Source organism: Saccopteryx bilineata, chromosome 2, assembly GCF_036850765.1.
Source record: "Saccopteryx bilineata isolate mSacBil1 chromosome 2, mSacBil1_pri_phased_curated, whole genome shotgun sequence".
Lineage (NCBI taxonomy): Eukaryota > Metazoa > Chordata > Mammalia > Chiroptera > Emballonuridae > Saccopteryx > Saccopteryx bilineata.
This window is the reverse complement of record NC_089491.1, coordinates 7,041,806-7,067,348: the sequence shown is the minus strand read 5'-3', so window position 1 is coordinate 7,067,348 and position 25,543 is coordinate 7,041,806. Positions and strand designations below refer to the sequence as shown.

General features: G+C 52.0%; 1 protein-coding gene across 3 annotated transcripts; it reads right to left on the bottom strand.

Moving 5' to 3' along the window:
• Window positions 1-665: 665 nt before the first annotated feature.
• On the bottom strand, window positions 666-19,691 carry SH3GLB2 (SH3 domain containing GRB2 like, endophilin B2). 3 transcript variants are annotated; one of them, XM_066255991.1, is made up of 12 exons: window positions 19,509-19,689; window positions 15,202-15,343; window positions 14,327-14,455; window positions 7,406-7,539; window positions 7,043-7,135; window positions 4,795-4,857; window positions 3,173-3,196; window positions 2,708-2,797; window positions 2,287-2,387; window positions 1,997-2,011; window positions 1,647-1,887; window positions 666-1,391 (listed from the first exon to the last, which is right to left on the bottom strand). In XM_066255991.1, exons 1-12 carry the CDS (start codon window positions 19,569-19,571, stop codon window positions 1,284-1,286), a joined length of 1,203 nt encoding a protein of 400 aa, XP_066112088.1. In that variant the 5' UTR covers window positions 19,572-19,689; the 3' UTR covers window positions 666-1,283. The 3 variants fall into 3 exon arrangements, with proteins under 3 accessions (XP_066112088.1, XP_066112090.1, XP_066112089.1); XM_066255993.1 differs by lacking the exon at window positions 4,795-4,857 and having other exon boundaries at window positions 19,509-19,691; XM_066255992.1 differs by lacking the exon at window positions 1,997-2,011 and having other exon boundaries at window positions 19,509-19,685.
• Window positions 19,692-25,543: the final 5,852 nt, after the last annotated feature.

Genomic DNA, 25,543 nt, shown 5'->3' with positions numbered 1-25,543 from the left:
ATCGGGGATTGAACCAGCAACCTTGTGTGTATTGGGACAATGCTCTCACCAACCGAGAGGTGTGGCCAAGGCTAAACCATCAGCTATTACAGTCCTGGCCACTGCCCAAATTCAGGAAAGTTATTCTTAGGAATACAATGTCTATCATGTGCCCTGGCTGGGTAGCTCAGTTGGCTAGTGTTGTCCCTGTTTGCCAAGGTTGCAGGTTTCATCCCTGTCAGGGCACGTACAAGAACCAACCAGTGAAACAACAAATTAGTGGAACAACAAATCAGTGTTTCTCTCAAATCAATAAATTAAAAATATTTTAAGCCTGTCATGCAGCTTCATGTACAGGAACTGCTCACTCCCAGCAGAGCAGCACAGGCCCCGTGGGAGAAGGGGAGCGCAGTGAACAGTGCCATGCAGAGCTTCCCTTCCCCTCTGCCCTCACGCTCCCGGCAGGTGGGCTGCCAGCCTTCTGTCCATCACACCCACCCAGAGGAGCACTGGTAACAGGGCGAAGTCTCTTCCCTTCCCCTCTGCCCTCACGCTCCCGGCAGGTGGGCTGCCAGCCTTCTGTCCATCACACCCACCCAGAGGAGCACTGGTAACAGGGCGAAGTCTCCTCTTTCCCACAGGCAGCCCTGTGAGGGCCGCAACCCCGATCAGGAGCCCAAGCAATGTGCACACGAAGGACAGTTTATTATTCGTCATTGGCTAGAGAGCAAAGCGGACAGGCAGAGTAAAAAGATCAGTAAAAAGTGAGTGTGCAGAGGTGCAGGCCGCAGCCACCCTACTTTGATGGAGCTCAGGCACGAGGGGAGGGTAGCACCTGGAAAGGCAGCTCCATGGCCCAGGCCCGCCTCTCTGGCCAGACTCCCCTCTGTTCACCCAGAGGGGCTGGGCCCAGTCTGAGGCCCGCCGCGGACCCACCTGCCCTCCTTCGCTGCTTTTGGCAACTAAAAGGCAGGCGCTCTTGCCAAGGGTGAACGCAGGGCTTCCTTGGGCCCTGTGCTGCCCCAACCCCCACAGGCTGAGGTGCGAGTGCGCTGACTACAGCCAGCCCTCCCTCACAGAGCAGAAGGCTGGGTGCTGGGGGATGCAGGCAAGCTCAGGGGCTCCAGAACCAGGTCAGAAGCAGGGCTGGGGGAGAGGCCCTCACAGCTGATGACCAGGGGCAGGGACGGGAAAGGGTCATTGCCCACCCTCGGCAGCTAGGTCACCAATGGACAAGATGGGGCAGGCTGCACTCATCTCTCGTGCCCAGGCCAGAACGAGCAGGGGCCTGGGAGGGGTCCTGCTTAGCTGAGCAGTTCCAAGTAGGTGACAGGGACCTTGCCCTTCTTGTTGCCTCTCTCGCCAATGAGCCAGTCTGGGTCCATTCCAGGCAGGCTGTAGACGGTTATGAGCTGAAGAGGGTGGCAGAGAAAGAAGGTCACCCTGGTTGGCTCGGGCAGAAGTGGCCCAGGGGACAGGGTTGTGACCTTCCTGTGATACATGGCACCTACACCTGCGGGTGGGCATTCACCTCCCCTGCTCTTAACAGACTCTGGGGAGTAGCAACTGCTTTCTCGGAGCTGGAGCCTCCCCAAATCACCCTGGGTCTTAGCTTCTCCCTGGAGCCCCTCAGGGATGAAGATGGTGGCCCTGGGCTCCAGACCCACCTCATCAGCCAGCAGGGCCAGCTCACTGCTGTCGGCTGCCTCGTAGTCATAGAGGACCCGGGCCTTGCGGGTCCCGCTGGCGGGTGGAGCCACCTCCTCCAGGCAGAGCGCAGTCTCCCCTGCAGGGGCCAGGCCAGCCCCAGATGGTTCCATAGGCATGGTGGCTGCAGTGGTGGTGGGCGAGGTGCTGCTGAGGGGCGAGGAGGTGGGCTCTGTGGTGCCCACGAAGGTGCCTGGAAATCTGGAGGAGTGGGGGTACATCTCAGCAGCTGGGAGCCATGCCCAGTCCATGTGCCCCCAGGAACACCAGCTGGGCCCACTGCAGGGGCAAGGAGACCCCGGCTACTTACATGGCTCCCTGGGAACTGGCAGCATGGAAGGAAAGGGAAGCAGGGGGAAAGTGAAATGCTCTGGCCCTGTCCTTGCCACCTCCCACTCCACACTCAAGAAACCGCTCAGGTCCCCGAGACCAGTGCCCTCACTGTCATTCGGAGGGGTGATGGCCCACCCGAGAAGGCTCTGGGCAGGCCACCCTCCAACCTGCCCCGTGTGCTGTGGGGTTTCCTGAACTCAGGGAGGGAGCTTCCGCTCGCCCGAGGGAGGTCAGGCTATTAGTGGGATGAGGGCCCCCAGTGGGCACCTGCCCAGCTGTTTCTGTAGGTCCAGCATGTGGCGGTAGCACTGCGCATAGTAAGTTGTCTGAGACTCAACGAACTCATGGAGGCAGCGAAGGTGGTTTACCTGTGGGGAAGATGCCAGTGGTGACGGACGGGAGGTGTCTCGGATGAAGCATTCCATGCCCACCCCATCTTCTGCTAGACCCTGGCCCAGCATTCCTGTGGCCTCTGCCCCAACCTCCTGCTCCCTGGGGGAGGAGAGCAGTCCCGCCCTTCGAGACTTGTTCTCAAGACTACCTCCCCCTTAGAAGCCACAAGCTCAAGCATTACCCTCCCTGCCTGTTCCCAAGATCCAGGTTCACTCAGGCCGCATGACGAGTTTAGTGGGTCCATGAGGGGTGGCAAAAGACAGTGGATGGTGGAGGAAGTGGGAACAGGACTCACGTGAGTGCTACTGATTCCTTCCAGCAGGAGACGGGTCACCTCTGCCTGCCGGTCAAACTCTGTCTGGGCCACTCGGAGCTCCTGCTCGGACTGGGAGGGGGGTAAGAGCAGGAGAGGAACAGCTGTCCCAGTTTCCCTCCATCATCTCCTGCATCTCGGCCGTCAGGGAGTAGTCTCTGCCCTCCCTGGCGGATGAGCACTGCCCCCACCCCAGTGATCAGGTTCCCTCAAGGGCTCTGCCCAGACCTGCCTAGCTGACATCACCACCCATCAGGGGAAAGTCTCACCCGCAATTGCCCCTGGGGGACCCACTGTGGGGGTGGTCTCCCACAAAAGGGAACTGACAACCCCACAGCAGCCCCAGAACTAGAGGCAGACCTAAGCCCTGCAGCAGCAGCTGGGCGGGACCTCCCGCTCCCCACCCCCTTCAAACCTCTTGCCCTAGCCTCCCCAAGCTCCACTCACCTTGTCCACCTCATCATTCCAGAGCTGCAGAGACCACAACAGAACCGGTCAGCAGGGGAGGGAGGGACACTGGTCAGCAGGGGACCACAGGCAGGGGGGGACAGTTGAGCCCCAGAGCCCATGCCCAGCCCCAGCTCCTCCAGACCCCAACCTCTCCCCTTCCACCGGCCTCCCCCAGCCCACCCAGAGCTGAAGCCTGGTGACGGGCACTGCAATCACAGTCCAGTCCAACATGCCACATGCAGGGAAGGGGGACAGCCAGCTGGAAAGTCCTGCTTGGGGTTCTCGTATTGTGTGAGACCCCAGGCACTGACTGGGGTCTCAAGGGAGACCAAGTGTCCTCCAACCTGCCCTGACACTGGGCTAAGACTGCTGGGTCAGGAGGCAGGACCGTGACCCTAGGTCGGCCACTGAACCTTTCTGTCCTTGGACAGAAGAAGGCAGCCTTATGTCCGAGTCCTACTGGGGTTCAAGAGCAATGGAAAAAAACAGGGTAGTTGCCACCCTCCAGGACATTTCTCCTTCCGCTCGGCCCAGGAAGGGGGGCAGGATGTGTGATCTGGAGTCTAGAGAAGTAAGACCCCTTCCGCCATGACTTAGAAGACCCTATTCTGCCCACTGCGGGAATGCTACCCTGAGACAGCGACCTGAACACAGGAAGTAAAACAAGGACAGGCCTCTGGGCAGAGGGGTGCCACCATGGTGCTGGTTAGGAGTCACATCACGAGAAGCCACCTCCACGTGTACAGACATAGGGCCCGATGGACTAAACTGTGGTTGGCACCCCCCGAGGGATGATGGCCTAGCCACTGAATGAGCACACAAACACACAGCAACATGCTTGTGACAGAGATGAAGAGCCAGACGGTCTGTGCGGGTAGGACATCACCCATCGGGGAAACAGAAGGGCAGAGAAAAGGCAGAAAGGCAGTGGCTGTGACAGGCATGATGGGATACATAGGATCTGCCTATCTCCTAAACTAAACAGTAAATGCCAAATAATCTCAGTAACGCTGGAGAAAAAAAAGACGCCAATACATTCAAAGCCTCCTGACGCCGCCACACCTACCCGCTGTCTTGGCTTCAACCTCTGGGCCCAGGCCCAGACTGCCGCTTCCCCTTCCCTGCTCATTCCCACGACAACGAGCAGATGTGCTATGAAGGCAGCTGGACGACCAGTGCCACCCTTGTCACCTGTCCTTAGGGATCTGTGAATGCGTGGGAGGCCAGCCCCGGCCTGCTCTGCCCTCAGGGCCGCACAGGGCCGCAGTCATGGAGGATGGTGGGGCGGGGGGGTACTGCCTGCTTTGGGAGGGTCAGGGTTGTGTTTGGCCTGGGCACAGTCTCAGGTCCACTAAAGAGGGGACAGCTGCTGTCCAGAGTTCACCACACTGTTCAGCGCAGTTGGTCTAGTCTCCACCTTCAGCATTTTGCAGGGAGCAGCGGGCCAGCCACAGGGTCATAGTGCATAAGGACAGGCGGACAGACGGAGCTCCTGGGGCTGGGCCAAGCAGGTGTGCAGTGCCCTTGTCTTACACTCTGGCCCCCGTCTGCTGGGCAGCAGGCCCTGAGGTGTGGGAAGGGTTAGGGAGGCCCGGGGTAGGCGGGGCAGGGGCGCTTACCGCGGAGGCGCTGGCCGAGAGAATGTAATTACGAGGTCTAGTCTCCTGAAAGTCAGGCACCGTCTAGTGGGAACAGAGTTTGTGGGGGAAACAGGTCATGGAGGGCTGGGACTGGGCTGGGGCCAGGAGGCCGCCCCAGAGTTTCTCACAGAGCAACCCCAGGAGCCCCTGGCCCCGGGACAGGAGGCTACAGACAAATACAACACCGGACCCTCTTTCTACACCCCACCACCTGGAGAGGGGGCAGGCTGAGAGGCCCGGAGTGAAGACAAAGACCAAGAGGGAGGGCACACTGGGGAGGCCAGGAAAGCAGATGCAACAAGGAGACAGCCTGTGGCTGCTGGCACAGCTCTTGCCTCTGGGTGAGTCACAGACTGGATCAGGCCCCTGGCCCAGGGATCAAGGCCGACTCCTCCCCAGACCCCAGTCTTCCAAATGAACCATGCCCCCCACAGCGTTCCCCATTCTAGAACCTCTGCACACCACACCTCTCGTTCCTGCCGCAAGGACTAGGCCCCTTCCCCACAACAAAGGTAGACAGATGGATGCATGGATGGACAGAGTGACAGGCTTTCAACATTTGCAAAAAGCTGACTCACAGGCTCCAACGCCTGGCGTCCCCCCAAAACAGAGGCTACCCACGGTACAGGCTCTGATGGGGAGACCAGCTGCTTGCAAAAGGCCCCAAGGACATGGCCTGGGTTGGCCATGGCACTATGGGCCCCAGGCCAGATGGGCAAACCAGAAGCAGCACGCACGTGGGACAGGTATACTCACATCTCCCTCACACTGAGCCAAGTTACCCAAAGCAGAACGGAAAGGAACAAAAACAAAGAGTTAGTGAGTCCACAGTGCAGGCAGGAGCAGGTCCCCTAGGCCCCCGCGGAAGGGGAGACCAGGCGGACAGGCAGATGGACACACACACAACCCACCCTCTGGGTTGGACAGGCAGATGGACACACACACAACACCCTCTGGAAGGTGTTCTGATATGTGTGTGCGTGTGTTCAGAGGGGTGGGGATGAAAAGGCAAACTGCTGGGCTTGAGTCCTCAAGGGATCTGTACCTGGGCTGCCAGGTCCTAGCTCCTGAGAGGGTAACCGGGACTAGCCCAGAGGCCTAAGTTTGGCCGGGCCACCCAACTCGAGAAGAGGGTGAGCCAGGCCAGTGACTAAGGAAGGGCTCCCCTGGCCTGGCTGATGGAGGAAAACCTTGCTCTGGCCAAGTTATTCCAGAGAGGCTGTCCAGCCCTGAGTGACAGGGAGACTGTCCAGGTGACTTAGTAAGGACATCTCAACAGTCATAGGTCATCCTACCCAACCCAAACAAGACTCCAGTGGCTGAGCCCCTGCCTCCAATCTAGACCCCACACACCAAGATGAGCTAAGACTCTGGCCAGGGCTGTTGCCAGAGGCAGGGTAGGCCGAGGCCCCATGGCCCCAGGTAGCCACACTGAGAGAGGAACACACAGAGGGTTTGGGGCCCAAACGCCCACAAGCAGCTGCTGGGAGCCTGGGTTCCCGGCATGCCCTGCACCTGGGATTCCCTCCGCAGGGTGTCAGGCAGCTCTCGGGCCCCTACACACCCGAGCAGCCTGGCACACCAAGCGCGCCCACCCTAGCACGCAGCTCCCCCCTGGGCTTGCCCCAGGTGCACTGTCGCAGGCTGCACCCCAGCGGCCCATCCAGGCCGAGCCGGCCTCAGTGAGCAGGTGAAGGGGAGCCCCTAGCCAGTCTCTCAGGGCTCCCTGAAGGACCCTTCGGACATGCTCCTGAAGAAGTGGGCAGTCCAGCTCTGGGGTCCTCCACACCATGGCAGGGGACTGAGCAGGGGCGCCCTGGGGCCAGCGCTGGAGCAATAGGCCTGTGAGTTAGTAAGGGGAGCCATGCCCTGGCCGAGCTGGGAGGGGGTTGAGCATCCAGGGAGGGCAGCAAGGGCATGCAGGAAACTCCAACGTGTCTGTCCAGGGAGGCTGCGGGGCGCCCCAGGCCCGGGGCGAGGCACTGCTGGTTGGCCCACTCCATAAAGGTCGGCCGTGGGGCCCAGAGCTCTGGGCTGAGTGTTCCCTGGGGGCAGGGGCACAGTGATGTGACCTGAGGTGGCCAGCCCAGACCAGCATTCCCAGCCAGGCCTATCTAGGCAAGGACAGGGGAGCGAGGCCATGCTGGAACCAGGTCCCGTCATCGGCGTCCCTGCATCCCCGACTCCGATCAGAGCCGGGGGGAAGGAGGCCAGTGGGAACACCTACCGCGGCTTTGGCTTCCGCGGCCTTGGCCTTCTTCAGCCGGGCTTTGCAGGCATCCAGGTCTAGACGCCGGTTTTGGAGGAGCCGCCTCTCCTTCTGCAGGTGGAGAACAGGGACAGTGAGACTCTGGGCACCCGGGGGACTCTGGGCCATGACAGGACTGGCCTGTGGGCCATCTGGTCAAGACAGGGAAACGGAGGCCCAGAGAAAGAAGGTCATCTCCTCTGAATAACTCAGGCCACAAGAGCCCCATCTGGGAAGACCCTAGGAGCACTGGGTTCCCCGCAGGGGAGGAGAGCCTCGTTCAGGAGCTCTGCAGAAAGAGCCCCAGGGTCACAGGAGGCCGAGCCGTCCCAGGTCCCTCACCGTGATCGTCTTCCAGTCCCCCTCCAGGAAGTTGCGCAGGGGCGTGAGGAAGTTGATGGAGGCCGTGTGGATGAAATCCCGCTCTGCGGCTCCCAAGCGCTTCTCAGCTTCTGCCACCTTGATCAGTGTCTTCCCTAAGGACAGAGTCGCAAGTGAGGAGGAGGGTCAGGCTGAGGCTGCTCCGAAAGGAGCAGCGGGGGCACTGGGGAAGAGATGTGCTGAAGAGGCGAACACAAGGGAGCAGCACGTGGCCTGGAAAACGTGCACGCAATCTACATACCCATCAGTTAGGGCAGGGGGCGGGGACGTTTTTGGCTGAGAGAGCCATGAACGCCACATATTTTATTTTTTTTAATTTTTTTTATTTTTAAAATTTTTAATTCATTTTAGAGAGAGGAGAGAGAGAGAAGCGAGAGGGGAAGGGGTGGAGAAGCAGATGGGTACTTCTCCTGTGTGCCCTGACTGGGAATCGAACCCAGGACTTCCACACGCCAGGCCGACGCTCTACCACTGAGCCAACTGGCCAGGGCTGAACGTCACATATTTTAAAATGTAATTCCATGAGAGCCATACAACAACCTGTGTACGTTAAGCATTATCCAATAAAAATTTGGTGTTGTCCCGGAGGACAGCTGTGATTGGCTCCAGCCACCTGCAACCATGAACATGAGTTGTAGGAAATGAATGGACTGTAATACATGAGAATGTTTTATATATTTTTTTAAAATCTTTTTTTTTTTAATGTGCCTTGACCGCAGGACTTCAGCAGACCAAGTAACCCCTTGCTTGAGCCAGCGACGTTGGGCTCAAGCTGGCGACCTCGGGGTCTCGAACCTGGGACTTCCGCATCCCAGTCCAACGTTCTATCCATTGCGCCACCGCCTGGTCAGGCTGTTTTATATTTTTAACATTATTTTTTTTATTAAAGATCTGTCCGTGAGCCAGATGCAGCCATCAAAAGAGCCACATCTGGCTCATGAGCCATAGGTTCCCGACCCCTGGGTTAGGGACTGACAGGTAAAGAGCTGGACGCGCAAACAGTGGAATATTACATTGCCATTAAAAAGGCTGAGGGCACTTTTGGAATGCCAGGAAAAGGAGGACAAATCCTCTCCCCAAAGAACAGTAATGAAACTGGATGGAGTTGTCAAAAACGTCATTTCTGGACTCCGGAAATTGACAAAAGGCAAACAACAAATTGAGAAGCATTTACTACTGGACCTTTGTAAGAACAATGGGAACCTGTGCCTTTATCTTATTTTTTTTTACAAAGATTTTATTTTTTGTTCCCCAGTCAGGGCCCATACAGGAACAGCTCGATGTTTCTGTTTCTCTCTCCCTGCTTCTCTCTAAAAAGATTTTATTGATTGATTTTACGGGGGGGGGGGGGAGTGAGAAGTATCAACCCATAGTTGCTTCACTTTTAGTTGTTCATCGATTGCTTTTCGTATGTGCCTTGACTGGGCAAGCCCAGGGCTCCGAACCAGTAACCTCAGCACCTTAGGTTAATGCTTTATCCACTGCGCCACCACAGACCAGGCTGGGAGCCTGTGTCTTTTAATCCTGGGGGTGCTCCCACCTCCGCAAGCTCTGTAATGCTATAGCTCTACCAGGGAGGGACAAGCCCTGCGGCTGGTGCCTCTGCTGCTGGCGCCTCTGCTGCTGGAGCACAGAAAAACCCATGGATGCTGTCAAAAGCAACAGTGATCTCAGTGGCAAATACTCAGGAAAGGCCACCCTCACTGCTAACTTGAGGCTGGAATGCTGGTGGGAACAAGCAACAGACCTGCCAGAAATTTAACAGGAGATCTGGGAAACACAACTGTCACCGGTGCCCTGAGAAGCCCCCAGGTGTGTCTGGCGATCTGGAAGGCTATTCCTGTTTGTAGCAAGCTCAGGAAAGACTACAGAGAACCCTGGCAACATACTCAGCCTTGACTGAGCAGATGCTTTGCACATCCACAAAGTGAATGCCGCGCAGACTCGTAAACTGTTCTGAATGTGCTTCCCAGCCCATTTGCAAATGGATCAGTAAGGCCTTAATGGTACAGTACTAAGCACAGCTTCTGACTGATCCCTGGCTGACCACTAACATATGCTGACCTAGGAGCAACGCTTAGGAAGCTAGGCTTATTAGGCTTAAAAATAAAAAGAATAATTATAAAAAAAAAAAGAAGAAAAAAAAGGCTGAGACATCAGTAGCTACATAGTGCGGGGGACACAGACTCGCAACAGCGAGCTCAGGCAAGTCTCTTAACAAACAGCGGCAATAACCCTCAAGGGATCAGAATTCAGAGCTGCTACATTATCTAAAATGTCCAGATTCAACAAAACATTATGAAACATGCAAGGAAATAGGTAAGTATGGTCAACACATCAGGGGAAAAAAATTAATCAATAGACACTGTCTCCACGGAGGCTCAGCTGTTAGTCTTTGCAGATAAGGATTTCTAAGCAGCTATTACAAATATGTTAGAAAACGAACAGAAATCACGTTTAAAGAATTAAAGGCAAATATGACAAATGACTCATCAAATAGAGAATACCAATAAAGAGATAAAAAATATAAAAATGGCCTGACCTGTGGTGGCGCAGTGGATAAAGTGTCGACCTAGAAATGCTGAGGTCGCCGGTTCAAAACCCTGGGCTTGCCTGGTCAAGGCACATATGGGAGTTGATGCTTCCAGCTCCTCCCCCCTTCTTTTTGTCTCTCTCTCCTCTCTCTCCCTCTCTCTCTCCTCTCTAAAAATGAATAAATTTTTTTAAAAAATTTTAAAAATATATAAAAATGAAGTGAAAATTCTGGAGTGAAAGGTACAATGACTGACGTGGCAAATTCACGAGAAGGCTCAGCAACAGATTTAAGCTGGCAGAAGGAAAACTATCAGCACCTCTGAAGATGGATCAACAGAGATGATCTCAGAAAGAAAAATGACAGCCTCAGAGACCAATGGGACACCATCAAATAACTGACATGAGTAACAGTAAGGTAACCAACTGTGTTACAATGAAAAGGAGGACAAAAATAAATTGAAGAAAACAATATCATAAATAAAAACATTTTATTCATTGCAACAATACACTAAAATATGATAAATGCATAATAAAAACATTGTAATATTTTATATTGTAATTATGCGCACATGCCTATTAATTTTTAATAATCATTGTAAGAAAAAAGTACTCATTTAGATACAAATATATCACATCACATACAATGGATCGACTCTGCATCGATCAAATACGGACATTTACAGGTTAGTCTTCCAATATCAAAAAGGAGGACATGTAGGAGGACAGTTTTCGAGGGAGGACGGAACTTATAAAAGGACTGTCCTCCTTAAAGGAGGATGATTGGTCACCTTAGTAACAAGAGTCCCAGAAGAAGAAAATCAAAGGGGTCAGATAAAAACATTTGAAGAAATAATAGCCCAAAATGTCCTGCATTTGATGAAAAACACAAATCTTTTTTTTTTTTTTTTTTTGTATTTTTCTGAAGCTGGAAACGGGGAGAGACAGTCAGACAGACTCCCGCATGCGCCCGACCGGGATACACCCGGCATGCCCACCAGGGGCAACGCTCTGCCCACCAGGGGGCGATGCTCTGCCCCTCTGGGGCGTCGCTCTGCCGCGACCAGAGCCATTCTAGCGCCTGGGGCCATCCCCAGCGCCCGGGCCATCTTTGCTCCAATGGAGCCTTGGCTGCGGGAGGGGAAGAGACAGACAGAGAGGAAGGAGGGGGGGTGGAGAAGCAAATGGGCGCTTCTCCTATGTGCCCTGGCCGGGAATCAAACCCGGGTACCCCCGCACGCCAAGCCGACGCTCTACCGCTGAGCCAACCGGCCAGGGCCCAAAAACACAAATCTTCATATCCAAAAAATTAAACCCAAAATAGGATAAACACAAAGAGATCCACAGCTAAGACATCTTAGTCAAACTGTTGAATTACAAAAAGTCTCAAAAGTAGCAAGAGAAAAGAGACTCATCACATACAAGAAGTCGCAGTAAGAACAACAAAGAACCTCTTTATCAGAAACAGTGGAGGCCAGACAGCAGTGAGATGATATATTCAAAGTTATAAAAAGAAAAATTTCTCACCTAAGAATTCTACACACAGCAAAACTGTCCTTCTAAAAGTGAACACAAAATACATCCCCAGATAAACAAAGGGAAGAATTCATTGCTAACAGACTTGCCATGGAAAAAATACTTCAGGTTCAAAGGAAATGACACCAGATGGTAACTTGAATCCACATAAAGAAATAAACAGCACCAGTAATTTATCTGTGTATAAGGAACATTAAAAGATGCTGTAATTTTTCTTCTTTTTCCTTAAGTGATTTAAAATACAACTGCATAAAACAATAATTGTAAAATTGTATTGTTGGGCTTATAAGATATGAAGATGTAACATGTATGATAATAGCACAAAAGAAGAGGGAGGGAATGGAGTTACATTAGAGCAAAATTTCTATATTTTACTCCAGTCAGTGTTACTCTGAAGAGATTGCGATAAGTAAAATGCATATTGTAATTCATGTTGAAAAACCACTAAGAAAAAAACTTTAGACTGACCAGGCAATGGCGCAGTGAGCAATGGTGCAGAGCGTCTGATTGGGACACGGAGGACCCAGGTTTGAGACTCCAAGGTCACCAGCTTGAGCCCAAGGTCTCTGGCTTGAGCAAGGGGTCACTCGTTCTGCTGTAGCCCCCCCCCATCAAGGCATACATGAGAAAGCAATCAATGAACAACTAAGGTGCCACAACAAATAATTGATGCTTCTCATCTCTCTCCCTTCCTGTCTGTCTGACCCTATCTATCCCTCTCTCTGTCACAAAAAAAAATTTAAGTAAAAATAAGCAACAAACATTAAAATATTACATTAGAAAATATCTATTTAACACAAAAGAAGTCAGTAAAGGAGGAACAGATGAACAAAAATGACCTGAGACATAAAGGAAATAATTAAATGGCATATGTAAATCCAACCACATCAACAATTATATTAAATGTAAAGGGATTAAGCACTCCAATCAAAAGGCAAAGATTGGCCTGGCCAGGCCGTGGCGCAGGGATAGAGCGTCAGACTGGGATGTGGAGGACCCAGGTTCGAGACCCCAAGGTCGCCAGCCTAAGCACGGGCTCATCCGGTTTGAGCAAAGCTCACCAGCTTGGACCCAAGGTCGCTGGCTCGAGCAGGGGGTTACTCGGTCTGCTGAGGGCCCGCGGTCAAGGCACATATGAGAGAGCAATCAATGAACAACTAAGGTGTCGCAACAAAAAACTAATGATTGATGCTTCTCATCTCTCTCCGTTCATGCCTGTCTGTCCCTGTCTATCCCTCTCTCTGACTCTCTCTGTCTCTGTAAAAAGGAAAAAAAAGGCAAAGGTTGTCAGGTAGGCTGGATTTTCAATAAAAATCCAAATGTATGCTGTGATATAAGAGACACATTTTGAACGTAAAGAGACATAAATGGGCTGGAAATGGTATACCATACAAACAGTAACCATAATTGAACAAGAGTAGCTATACTACTATCAGATAAAATGGGCTTTAAGGCAAAAAAAAAAGTTACCAGGGACAGAGTACAGTGTGTTATAAAAATGAATCAATTCATCAGGAAAATGCACAATATAAACACTCAGACCTACGACAGAGTCCCAGACTATTCGCAGCAAACACGGACTGAGGGGGACAAGCAGACGGCTGACAGGAACAGCTGGGCACCAGGACTCTCAGGAACGGAGAGGACAAGACAAAACCAGCAAGGGTTTGGAAGACGTGAATAGCACTATCAATTTGTCCTCACTGACATCTCTACAACACGCTACCCAACAACATGATGTACAAGCTTCTCAAGTGAACACGGAACATTCTGCAGGAGAGACCATATTCAAGGCCACAGACAAGTTTAATAAGTGTAAAAGGATTAAAACCATACAAAGTATGTTCTCTGACCAAAGTGCAGTTGAATAGAAAAGCCACAAATATCTGGAAATCAAACACCACCTGGCAGGTGGGAATGTAAAATCACAGAGCCACTTTGGAAAAGAGTTTGGTAATTTCTCAGAAACTTGAACCTAAATTTACCATAAGACCCAGCAATTCCCCTTATAGGTATACACCAGGCGAAGTGAAAACAGATGTCCTCACAAAGGTTCGTCTGCAAGTGTGTATAGGGAAACAACCAAAATATCTAGCAAATGGTGACTGGATCAAGAAAATGTGGTATATCATATAATGAAATACTATTCAGCAATAAAAGTGAAATCCTAAAACATGCTAAAATGGGGACGAACCTCAAAGACATTATGCTAAGTGAAAAAGCCAAATACAAAAAGCAGTATGTTGCATGATCCCATTTACATGAATAATTCAGATCACACAAATTTATAGAGCCACAAAGCACATTAGTGGTTGGCTGGGGGTGGGAGTGGAGAGTGACTGTAAGTAGACACAAGGGATTTTTCTGCAGGTGATAGAAATCTTCTTTAAATTGGATGGGGGAGAATGTTTGCAAACCTCTAAATTTACTAAAAATCATTGAGTTCTATACATTTGAAGCAGGTGCATTTCATGGTATATAATTATATCTCAATAAATCTTTTTACAGGTTAGAATATTTAGGACTGAGGGGCTCTGTAAGTGCTATGATGAGCAGGTATCTATTGATAGAATGCAATGCCAAGTTTAAAAATCAGGCTGCAGTACACACACTAGGATCCCATTACCAACTGGGTAAGAGAGACCTCACTTTTTACTCTATTTCATCTCCTGTGTTTGAGGCTTTTACACTTAGAAGGAATTCGGTGTTATCTGTGTAATTAAGAAGACAAAGGAAGGGAGGGGGAGGGAGGAAACTAGAGAGGGAGTGAGCATGGCGCCCACCCGGCTGTGGGGGCTGTGGGGGCTGGCTCACCGTAGGGAGTGGTGGGCCCCAGCTCGCTGGCCGCCTCGGTCATGTACTGAGCCAGCAGCTCCCCATTGGTGACCCGTGAGGGCACCTTCCTGTCCAGCTTCTCATACAGGAACTCCTCCACTCGTGCACCTGCAGGGAGACAGAAGCCAAATCCCAGGGCTCTTTGGTCCAGCCCCAGAATGAAAGTCATGGTGACAGAAACAGATCCAGGGCAGGACCGGCCCATGCAGCCTAGTCCCTTCCAGAATATTCTCTTCCTGATGCCCACTCCTGTGAGACTGGCCCTCGACCCTGTGGAATCCTTTACTTGAAGAGGAAGAAGCCACTGAGACCTGAAATGCCTGCCCCAGGTTCCACGGCTGGGGTGATGGCCCCAAGTCCAGCCCTGCCACGTCTGCCTCATCATGATGTGGATTTACACAACATGGCGCACGTATGAACAACCCTGGGCCTGCACGTGGCACACTCAGAGGCGAGCCAGATTTCCACCCAACACCCCGTTCCCCCGGCTCTCCCGCAGTTTGCTTCCGCCTGCTCTGGGCTTCGCTGCGACCCTGGGCAAGCCCTCTCCCACCCTGGCCTCGCTGCCCCCTCCTGGGTGGCCAGGCTGGTGTTTCTCCTGCCTCTCCTCCCAAGTGCAGCTCAGTTTCCAGGCATTTCTTCAGGCTCCTCTCTGTGCAAAGCTTAGCGTTTCCACTGTCCCCGAGCGCATCTTAGAGCCCGGGACTGACTCTGCTGGTTTCTTTGACGGGGTCGCCCCACAACAGCCTAAGCCCCAACAGCGGAAGTCAGATCTCCCCCACGGGCCGGTCCCACCTGCAGGCCTTGGCCACCAGCTTCCTGGCTGTGCCCAGGACCAGCCCCCGTCCACTCACTGGGGTTGGGCTGCAGGAGCACCTCTGTCTGCCTCAGGATTTTCTCCGTCCAGTTCTTGGTGCTGTCCGCCCTGGCCAGCAGGTTCTCAAAGTGGGCATCGAGCTCGGTCTTCTCCGCCTGGCCGAACTTCTCCTCTGTGAACTGTGGGGGGAGGGCAGCGACAGGGAGGCTCAGAGGGAGGAAGGGGGACTGCCGTGCCCCACCCACCTACCCCTTCCCACTAGCTGGAACCCAGGCCCCAGGGTCAAGAAACTTGCTCTGCCCCAACCTCTCTGGAACCCCTAACAAGTTAGGACCTGGCTCTGGGCCTCGGCTTGCCCCTCTGTGAAATGAGAGGGTTATTAGACCAGAGTTTGGGATCACGGCTTCTTGTAGAAATCCAATGAAAGCTACAGATCCCTTTCCCCCAGAAAAAGCACATTTGTACAAAATCTGGCATACAACTTAGAGGGTAAGAAACCCTTAGGGACCACTGCAAAGGCTCCTCTGAGCCAGACTATGCAGGAAAGAATTTGGTGGAATGAAATAAACAGGGCAAAAGCAAGTTCTGGGGTCACCAGGAGGCTCAGTGAGGGGGCTGGGAGCGGCTGGGGAGGCCGTGCCAAGGGAGTGAGTGGTTTCAGAATCAGAGGGACCTGATGCAAGTCCCAGTTCTGCTACTGATGAGCCGCGTAGCCTCGGGCAAGTGGCTTTGCCTCTCTCAGCATCAGTCCCTGAGCTGAAACATGAGGGTAAGCACCAGCACCCTCTTTATAGGTTGAAGGAAGAAGGAAGATGTGGATAAGACACGCAGGCCAGAGTCTGGCAGGGAGTCGGTATTCAACGTAAGGTGCTGCTGCTGCTGTTGAGAGCTGATAGGAGGAGAGACGGCTGGGAAGGAAGGGCTGGGTGGGAGGGTGACATGGTTGGTCTCTGGTCACCCAGCGTGGTGGACGGGGAACACTGCCAGTCCATCAGAGCCAAGTCTGAACCCACCCAGGGCCGAGAAAGCCCGGCAGCCCCACAGAAACCCAGGCCAGGCTGAAGCAGATGTCACACTGCTCCCCTATGAGAAACGTCAGGAGCCAGGTAGGCTCCCGAGGAACAACCCCAAACCAGCTCAAGTCCTGGCCCTGCTGCTCTAGAAAGGCCCTTGGGCAAACGTTCTTGTTTGCCAAACAGGAATATGAAGGCCTTTTCCAGCTAGGGGAAAGACTCCTTCAATTATAGCCAAACATGAAAGGGTGAGCACTGCAGGAATATGATTGATAATAACAACGGACACCGTTGACCGTCTCTGCGGCCAAACCCTGTGCTAAGAGCTTTATACTGATGACCCCTCCATAATGCCAGCGGCCCTTCAAAGCAGGTCGGCTCAAGTTCCCATTTCACAGATAAAGCCACAGAGGCTGAGCAAGAGAGACTGTGCTGGAGTCAGGGTTATCACGGCACGGGTGGTCTGGAGGCTCTTCCCAGACTCTTTGGCAGCAATAAATGATCCAGAGACCAAGGACAGCTCCAACCGAAAAGAGCGAAGAGAGAGGGAGGCAGAGTCCTGCTGCTCATCATGCTGTCTGGCAGACATCAATTATGCAACAGGGCTTGGGTTTCTCCCTGCAGGGCGGGGCAGAGCAGGGCTGCGGCCTGGAGCTCCCCACCTGGGACCAGCGGCTCCTGGTCTCCTCTGACCTCCCTGAGTCCTCATCCTCCTCACTTCCGACAAACTAAAGGCTACCAGAGCCAGGCCCTAAATAGGACTACCTCACCCAACCCTTTGAGATCATAGCATTAGCCCCATCTTCCAGATGAGGAAACTGAGGCTCAGAGGGGCAGTCACCTCCCTGGTCCTCAGTTCCCTGCCCAGAGACTAGGGATAACAGGACCAATCAGAATATTTGAAAGCTGCTTCCCTGCGGCGGCACACAGTACAGGTCTGATGAACGTTAGCTGGTGTCATCATCATCATTAACCAGAGGCCTCCCTCGGGTCCTTCCTTGGCTCTCAGAAGCCACCTAGGGACCTCCTTACCCCAGTGATACCAGTCACCTGGGCCTAGGTGACACGCACCCGCCTTACCAAGGTTAACAGCAGCCCCCCCCCCCCAAATTTGTGGCCACAAGTCTCTTACATCCCGTGTCCACCCAGGTCCTACCAGGCTTTCCCAGCTTCTTGGGAATCCATTCTATGTCCACTGCTGCCTGGCTCAGATGATGACAATGTCATCACCTCCCTGGCTTTTATTATTATTACTCCTACTTTTATTATTATTACTATTTCTCGAATTACTACTGTAGGATTAGTACTATCACAGCCCACCCCACCCCACCCCCACAGGCACCTTACCCAGATATGCCTTAGGTTTTCCTGCCTCAGTGCCCTTAGCTGCGTTGTTCCCACCACCTGGATCAACTTCACAACCCCTTCCTGACTTTCAAAGCACAGTCCAGGGACTAGAAAGCCATTCCAGAATCACCCCATCTCAGAGCCCAGGTCTGGTTTCCTATCATATAGAGCAGGGTGAGGCTCTCAAAGGTGTCCGTGGTACACCGAAAGGCTGAGCACTTACCCAGGATGTCCCGGGCGCTCCACAGAGGAGCTGCAGGTATGTTGATACTAAAACACCTGCTCCAATCCCTCCTGGGTGACTCCTATCACAGGGCAGACTAGCCTTGGGCAGGTCCCCTGAGTGTCCTTTCCTACTCAGTTCACATTTCAGGCCCCTCTCTCCTCTAACCTGCCATCCTGCCCCATCCCTGCCAAGCGGAAGGACCCGGTGCTTCAGAAGCTGCAGTTAAAGGCTGCTCCCTGCAAGATGGCAGCAGCAGGGGGTGGGCGTGCAGAGCCAGAGAAAGCCTCTATTTATAAAGCTCCCTCCTCCACCCTGGAGGCTGGCGCCTGGGCACTGGCTCCCATTCTGTACGGGCCACTCAGTGGGCCTGCCCCCACCAGGCAAAGCAAGGCTACAGGGCCCAAGCCTCCTCATGCCCAGGCCCTGCAGGTCCTGGCCAGGTCAGGTGCCAGGGCCCCCAGTAGCAGGAAACCAGATCAGGTTCTTAATAGCTGTGTGAGATAACACAGTTGCTATACCAACACTGGGGAGGATTCCCCACCTCCCAGATGGACTGGGGCTAGCCCAGGGAGGGGCTCTTGGGTCCTGGCCATCTCCACTAGGGCTGGAGTCACCAACAGGGCTTGTAACATTGAGCAGGAAATCCTCAACGGGACACTGTGCTTTCTAGTAAACATAGCCACATGGGCTTCCCAGATACTGGGGCTGGGCTGCTCCAGAGAATAAACAACATGGCAAGGACAAACACCTGTTCCCAGAGCACTGGGAGGACAGAAAGTGCTTAACTGAAGGGGACACGGAGGATTTAGGAGAAGTGACTGGCCCAAGGTCACATGCTGCACAAGTGCAGTATCAACCACATTACCACTAATAGTGAGCTTGCCTTTAGGAAGCACACACATGAAAAGTGCCAGGGAACATCCTGGGAGGGAGGGATTATTAATCCCATTTTTCAGATTGAGAAACTGATGCCCAGTGAGGTGAAGCCCCAGGGTCACAAAAAGGAGCATCGAGGCCCATAGCTGACTCTAGGTCTTCACCATTACATTCAAGTGGATAGGACTTGTTCCAATCTCGGCATTAGGGACCTGGACAGCTTCCCAAGGTAGCCAGCCAGACCCCAACCCGCCCAAGCCTGGGGAAATAAGAGGAAACAGGCCTCCCAGGGAGTGGAAAGGAAATTACTCCAGCCCTCAGGCTTCCGGACTGACCATCCAAGCGTGTAAAAGGGACCTGTGGGAATCACAGGACCACAAGCCTACTGCACAGGGGAGAGACTGTGCCTCAAAGAAAGGATCATAGCTGATGTCTGAGTCTTTAGGGCTGGGATTCAGGCCTCCAAAAGCCTGCTAGGACCCAGAGTCACAGCTGGACACGGACAGGAAGGCAGTTACCGCTTGGTACCCTCTGGCCTCCTCAGCAGAGCCCCCACCAGACCCTGGGCAGGCGCCAGGGTAGCGGGCTAACCCGGTCGGTCAAAATGATGGGCACTGATACCTTCCCTGCAGGTAACAGGGCCGAGGCCCGGCTCTGGGCCACGTCGAGGGTGCGGCCAGAGTGGCCGGCCTCTGGAGCTCCTTCTCTTTCCTGGGCAGCGCATAAGGAGCAGGGATGAGAGGTACTAACGTGTCCGCGCAGTGGGGCAGGGACAGCAGCTTCTCCTGCGCGCCCCGGGCTTTGCTGCAGGGGTGCTCCCGGCCCGCCCCACATCCGGGCCCCGGGAACCGGCCGCGCGGGGCCCAGGGCGCACGGCCTCACCTGCACTGCCCGAGTGAAGAAGATGCCCGCGTCCGAAGCCAGCTTCTTCATGTTGAAGTCCATGGCGAACCGCACGGCCGGCCGCGCCCGGCCCCAGCGTAGCCTGCCGCCCCCCACCCGCCGCCGCCGGCCCGCACCCCGCCCACCTGCTGCCGGTACACCCGCCCTCCGCGAGCCCTCCCAACCGCCGCCGCCGCCGCCGCCGCCGCCGCCGCGCCAGCCCGAGAGCGCAGGGCGGGGCGCGGGGCGCGGAGGGAGGAGCCTCCGAGACCGGGCGGGGCGGGGCGCGGGGCGCGGTGGGTGGAGCCTCCGGGACCGGGCGGCGCGGGGCGCGGGGCGCGGGGCGCGGGGCGGAGGAGCCTCCGGGACCCGACGCGGCGGGGCGGGGCGGGGCGGAGCTACGGGACTCGCGCTGCTGGCCGCTGCCCGGTGCGGCCTTCTCACGCCGCCTGGCGGGCCTCTCTCGCTTCCTCATCTTTGGCTGGTCGCCCATTTGTGCCTCTTCATCTCCCTTTGTCCATTCGTACCCCCTCGTATGCTGGGCCCTCTGTCTCCCTATTTCTCGGCCTCTTTTGCCCCTTGGTGACACTTAGGACAACTGAACCAGGGGACAGGCCAGCTGAGGACTGTCGTTCTTCCATCGCTGGAAAACGGCTGTTTGTTCTCCAAAGTCCTCTAGGTCCCCAAAGTTGGGGAGAGTGTGCAGAGGGATTACAGGAAGGAAGGGAAGAGAGGAGGAGAGCTTCCATTCTGCCCAGGTGGAGAAAGGAGCAGGGAATGGACATGCGCTAACCTTGTACCTATCTCCTCACAGCCCCAGATAGTCAACGGGGTAGCCCGCTGGTACAGCCATCCCCCTCTCCTGTGACTTGACTGGGGCTTATTACCTGTCTCCACCTCGCCCTGCTTTCAACTTCTAGGTTTCATCTCTTAGCCTAGCGGAGAGTTCTCAGTTCCTGAACTGGTACCTCTCCTCCTGATTCTGTCCCCTGGATGCTTTAGCTTTATTTCTCTACACTTGGCCCAGTTCCCCATCACCTACCCAGCCTGTCTGTGCAGGGTGAGCCTTGAGTCACCTACCAGTTTGCTCATAACCCAGACCCTGGTTCCACTCCCAGCCCTGGTTCTTTGTGTGGGTGGGACCCTGGTGGAGTTTTGAAAAACTTCCAGGTGATTTAAATGTGCACTCCATGTTCAGAACCACTGACCTGAATTATTATGTAGATGGAGTCATTATTGACTTCTTTTCTTGCACTTCATTTCTATGCCTTTCTTTGTATATTTCTGTGTTCTCTATATGTTTCCTTTTTTTCAAGGTTTTACTTATTGATTTTAGAGAGAGGTGGGAAGAGAGAGAGAGGGAGCGAGAAGCATTTGTATGTGCCTTGACCGGGCAAGCCCAGGGTTTCGAAGCAACAACCTCAGTGTTCCAGGTCGATGTTCTATCTCCACTGTGCCACTATAGGTCGGGCTTCACCATGTGTTTCTATTCGTCTGTATTAATCATTGACTTATTTACCAGTGTCTATCTATAGTTGACCATATCATTCATTAGGCCAGCATCTAGCCACATCATCTTTCAACAAGCAGATATCAGTGTAGTTACATGTTCATTCATTAACTCACACTGAGCACTGTTTTTTTTTTATTCTTCTTTTTTTTAATGTTTATTTTATTGATTTTAGAAAGAGAGGAAGGGAGAGAGAGAAGACAGGAACATTGATCAGTTCCTGTATGTACCCTGACCAGGGATCAAACCAGCAACCTCTGAGCTTCTGGATGACCTAATTGGCCAGGGCTACACTGAGCACTATTAAAGAAAAAGGATTCATTTTAAAAAGTACTCATGATACTTGTTAAAGGTAGTAAAGAAGACTTTATTCAAGAGCTACTAATGCAGTGTGGGTTTGCGATAGGGGACACAGATCAGGCTCAAGTCCAAAGATAATAAGGACAAGTGGAGGTTTATAGCCAAGGAGCAGGGTGGGGCAGTGAATGGAAAATGACTAAGAGGTTAGTGGGATTCTTGCTGAAGGCCGGCCAGGGTGATAAAATATGAAGGGTGGAGAGTGAGGAATTTGATCAAATGAAGAGGGTGATCAGATATCAAGAGTGGGGGATTTTTTGCTAAGCTGACTCAGCAGGATTCTTCCTAAAACTGGACTAAAAGGATAGAGGTGGAAGTACAAGATTGAGCCTCACTGAGCAGTGGACTCAGAGGAGCTGATTCAGATTTGGTTAAAGAAAAAGTCTCTGTTAGTACCCATTTATGTGCCAGGTACTGTTCTGGGCACCAGGGATGCAGCAGTGAACAAAACAATGCCCCTCTCCTCTTGGGCAAACAAACATATAACATGTCAGATGATAAGTCCTGGGAAGAAAAACACAACAGAGTAAAAGGGAGACAGTGAGACAGTAGGCACTGATTGTTGCTGTTCTTAACAGCTGTCCCTGTCTAAATATTTCACTTATTTATCTAGTTTTCTCAGCAGTGGCCAAAATTGAGAACATTTTTTTTGTATTTTTCCCAAGTGAGAAGTGGGGAGGCAGATAGACTCCCGTATGTGCCCAACCAAGATCCACCTGGTATGCTCACTAGGGGGCAATGCTCTGCCCATCTAGAGCATTGCTGTGTTGCTACCAGAGCCATTCTAGCACCTGAGGCGGAGGCCATGGAGTCATACTCAGCGCCCAGGCCAACTTTGCTCCAATGGAGCTTTGGCTGCGGGAGGGGAAGAGAGAAAAAGGAGAGGGGGAAGGGGGAAGAAGCAGATGGGCACTTCTCTTGTGTGCCTGGACCGGGAATTGAACCTGGGACTTCCACACGTCGGGCCAACACTCTACCACTGAGCCAACCAGCCAGGCCGAGAACTTTTTTTTTAAGAGAGAGACAAATGGACAGGAAGGGGAGAGATGAGAATCACCAACTTGTACTTACAACACTTTAGGTGTTTATTAATTGCTTTCTCATATGTGCCTTGACTGGGGGATTCCAGCTAAGCCAGTGACCCCTTGCTCAAGCCAGCAACCTTTGGGCTCAAGCCAGTGACCATGGGATCATGTCTATGATCTCATGCTACAACCGACAACCATGCACTCAAGCTGGTGAGCCGGTGCTCAAGCTGGTGACTTCGGGGTTTCGAACCTGGGTCCTCAATGTCCTAAGTTGATGCTGTATCCACTGCACTACCACCTGGTCAGGCAGAACTTTTTTAAAAAATTGATTTGAGGCCTGACCTGTGGTGGCGCAGTGGGATAAAGCGTCAACCTGGAACACTGAGGTCGCCGGTTCGAAACCTTGGGCTTGCCTGGTCAAGGCACATATGGGAGTTGATGCTTCCTGCTCCTCCCCCTTCTCTCTCTCTCTCACTCCTCTCTCTCTAAAAAATCAATAAATAAAATATTTAAAAAATTGATTTGAGAGAGAGACAGACAGACAAAGACAGAGACAGACAGAAACATTGATCTGTTTCTGTATATGCCCTGACCAGGGATCGAACCCAGCAACCTCTGTGTATCTGGACAATGCTCTAATCAACTGAGCTATCCAGCCAGGGCCCAGCATCAAGAACTTTTAAGTAAATAATCACCTAAGACCCTCATAACAGCTCATCACATCCTCCTCATCATCTAAGGGGTGAGGAAGCTGAGGTTTGGAGAGGTTCAGTGATTTGCCCGAGGTGCAGGGACGGAAGCGGCGGTTTCCAGCGCAGAGCCCAGGCAGCCCCAGGGCGGAGCCCACTCTCCTTTGCGCGGGCTCCCTCTCCCTTGGCTCATGGCTGCCACCATCTCTGCCACTGAGTCAAAGATGCCACGTTCTCTCTTGCCTTGGGTCACAGCCCATGCTATTTCTGGAACTCCTTCTCCTCCTCTCGGTCCAGCTAATTTTCACTTATTCTTTAGGTCTCCCTGTGGATGTCCCTTTATTTCAGGAGTCCCTTACCTGTCCATGAGAGCCCAGGTACCCCCTTGGGATCCCCACATTCCTGAGTTTCCCCCATTAGAGCAATATCACACGAGATTGTATTTTAAGTATCTTAATTACATGTATCTTTTTTATTTATAAATAAATTTTTATTTTAATGGGGTGACATCATATATTCAAAGAAAACATTTCCAGGTTATCTTGTCATTTAGTTCTTTTTTTTTTTTTTTTTTTTTTTTTTTTTTTTTTATGATAGTTTTTCATTTTATTCAAAGCCTAGAAAAGGAATACCATAGCCGTGGCAACATCAAGGTAATCATCATGACCACATTTATTGAGTGCTTACGATGTGCCAGGTGCCTTACAAAATGCATTTGTTTTTTATAGGCAGCATATATTTGGGTCCTGCTTTTTTTCCCCAGTCTGATTCTGTATGCCTTTTAATTAAGGTATTTAAACAAGGGACTGGTAAACTATAACCTGGTGGATTGCCTGTGTTTATAAATAATGTTTTAGTCATTTAGTTCTGTTGCATACCCATCACCCAAAGAGAGGTCCTCCGTCACCCTCTATCCAGTTTTCTTTGTACCCCTTCACCTCTCCCTCCTTCCCTCCCCCCACCCCCCATAACCACCACACTCCTGTCCATGTCTCTTAGTCTCGCTTTTATGTCCCACCAATGTATGGAATCCTGCAGTTCTTGTTTTCTGATTCACTTATTTCACTCGCATAATGTTATCAAGATTCCACCATTCTGCTGTAAGTGATCTGATGTCATCATTTCTTCTAGCTGAATAGTATACCATGGTGTATATGTGTCCCATCTTCTTTATCCAGTCTTCTATTTTTTTTTTTTACAGTGATTAAAAGCCTTTAAATAAACTCTTGGCCAATACAGCAAGAATCCATAAAAGAGTAGCGTCTTTAACATGTTCACCAAGTCCAAGTTGGCCCCATCACCATGCCAAATCTCTGAAAAATGCAACCCAACCACAGTTCAGTCTGTTAGGAGCTGTCACACGGAGCAGGAGTCCAGGAAAAGTCCACATCCAGGAAAAATAATTACATGTATCTTGTTCACCACTTTGCTCTTACGTCCAGCCAAAAGGCTGGCATGCAGAAATGTTAGTTGTTGAATGAATGAAAGACTGTGACTTCACTGATAATTACATTTTAAAAACTTAGATGTGCCCAACTCTTCGCAGTTATAAAAGGGCCACCACATGGTTTTCTTCCAAGCACCACAAAAGCCCCGTGACTCTGGCCAGGCAGAAATTCCATCCCATTTTTACAAGAGGGGTAAACTGAGTAAATTCCAGATAGCTGAAGTGGCAGGTGGATATTTTTTTTTTTTAAATTTTATTTATTCATTTTAGAGAGGAGAGAGAAAGGGAGAGAGGGAGACAGAGAAGGAGAGAGAGAGGTGAGAGAGACAGAGAGAGAACGTGGGGAGGAGCTGGAAGCATCAACTCCCATATGTGCCTTGACCAGGCAAGCCCAGGGTTTCGAACCGGCGACCTCAGCATTTCCAGGTCGATGCTTTATCCACTGCGCCACCACAGGTCAGGCCTGGCAGGTGGATATTAAGGTGACCAATTGTCCTCCTTTAGGGAGGACAGTCTTTTATAAGTTCTGTCCTCCCTCGAAAAGTGTCCCCCTACATGTCCTCCTTTTTCATATTGTTAGACTAATCTGTAAATGTCCATATTCAATCAATGCAGAGTCGATCCATTGCGTGTGATGTGACGTATTTGTATTTGACATGACGATTTGTCAAGGATCAGTACCGTGCTGGGAGACACGATTATGAGACGCATGCATTCTGCACAGGAGACTTTGAGAGAGCACGCGATATACCCAGCGCGCAAAGGGCTTTGTGTACTTCTTACTGAAACACTACATGGCACATAAGACATTGTAGACTCACAATTATTTCTTTCTCAGTGAATATTCAATCATAGGTAAGCACAATTCACATAAAATTCAATATGAAGGATATTTCTTGTTCAGATATTTCCAATATATTGTTACAAGATGATGCATTGACAAAAATATTCATTTAATGGAAACGTACTCATTTAGGTAATATTATCTAAATGAGTACTTTTTT

What these genes read in the sequence shown, in the direction of transcription:
- SH3GLB2 (XM_066255991.1), bottom strand. Translation starts at nt 19,571, where the DNA reads ATGGACTTCAACATGAAGAAGCTGGCTTCGGACGCGGGCATCTTCTTC. An exon ending in TCTTCACTCGGGCAGTGCAG is followed by an intron (nt 15,344 to 19,508) that starts GTGAGGCCGTGC and finishes CTCCCCCCACAG; the next exon opens with TTCACAGAGGAGAAGTTCGG. An exon ending in GGGGCCCACCACTCCCTACG is followed by an intron (nt 7,540 to 14,326) that starts GTGAGCCAGCCC and finishes CTCTGTCCTTAG; the next exon opens with GGAAGACACTGATCAAGGTG.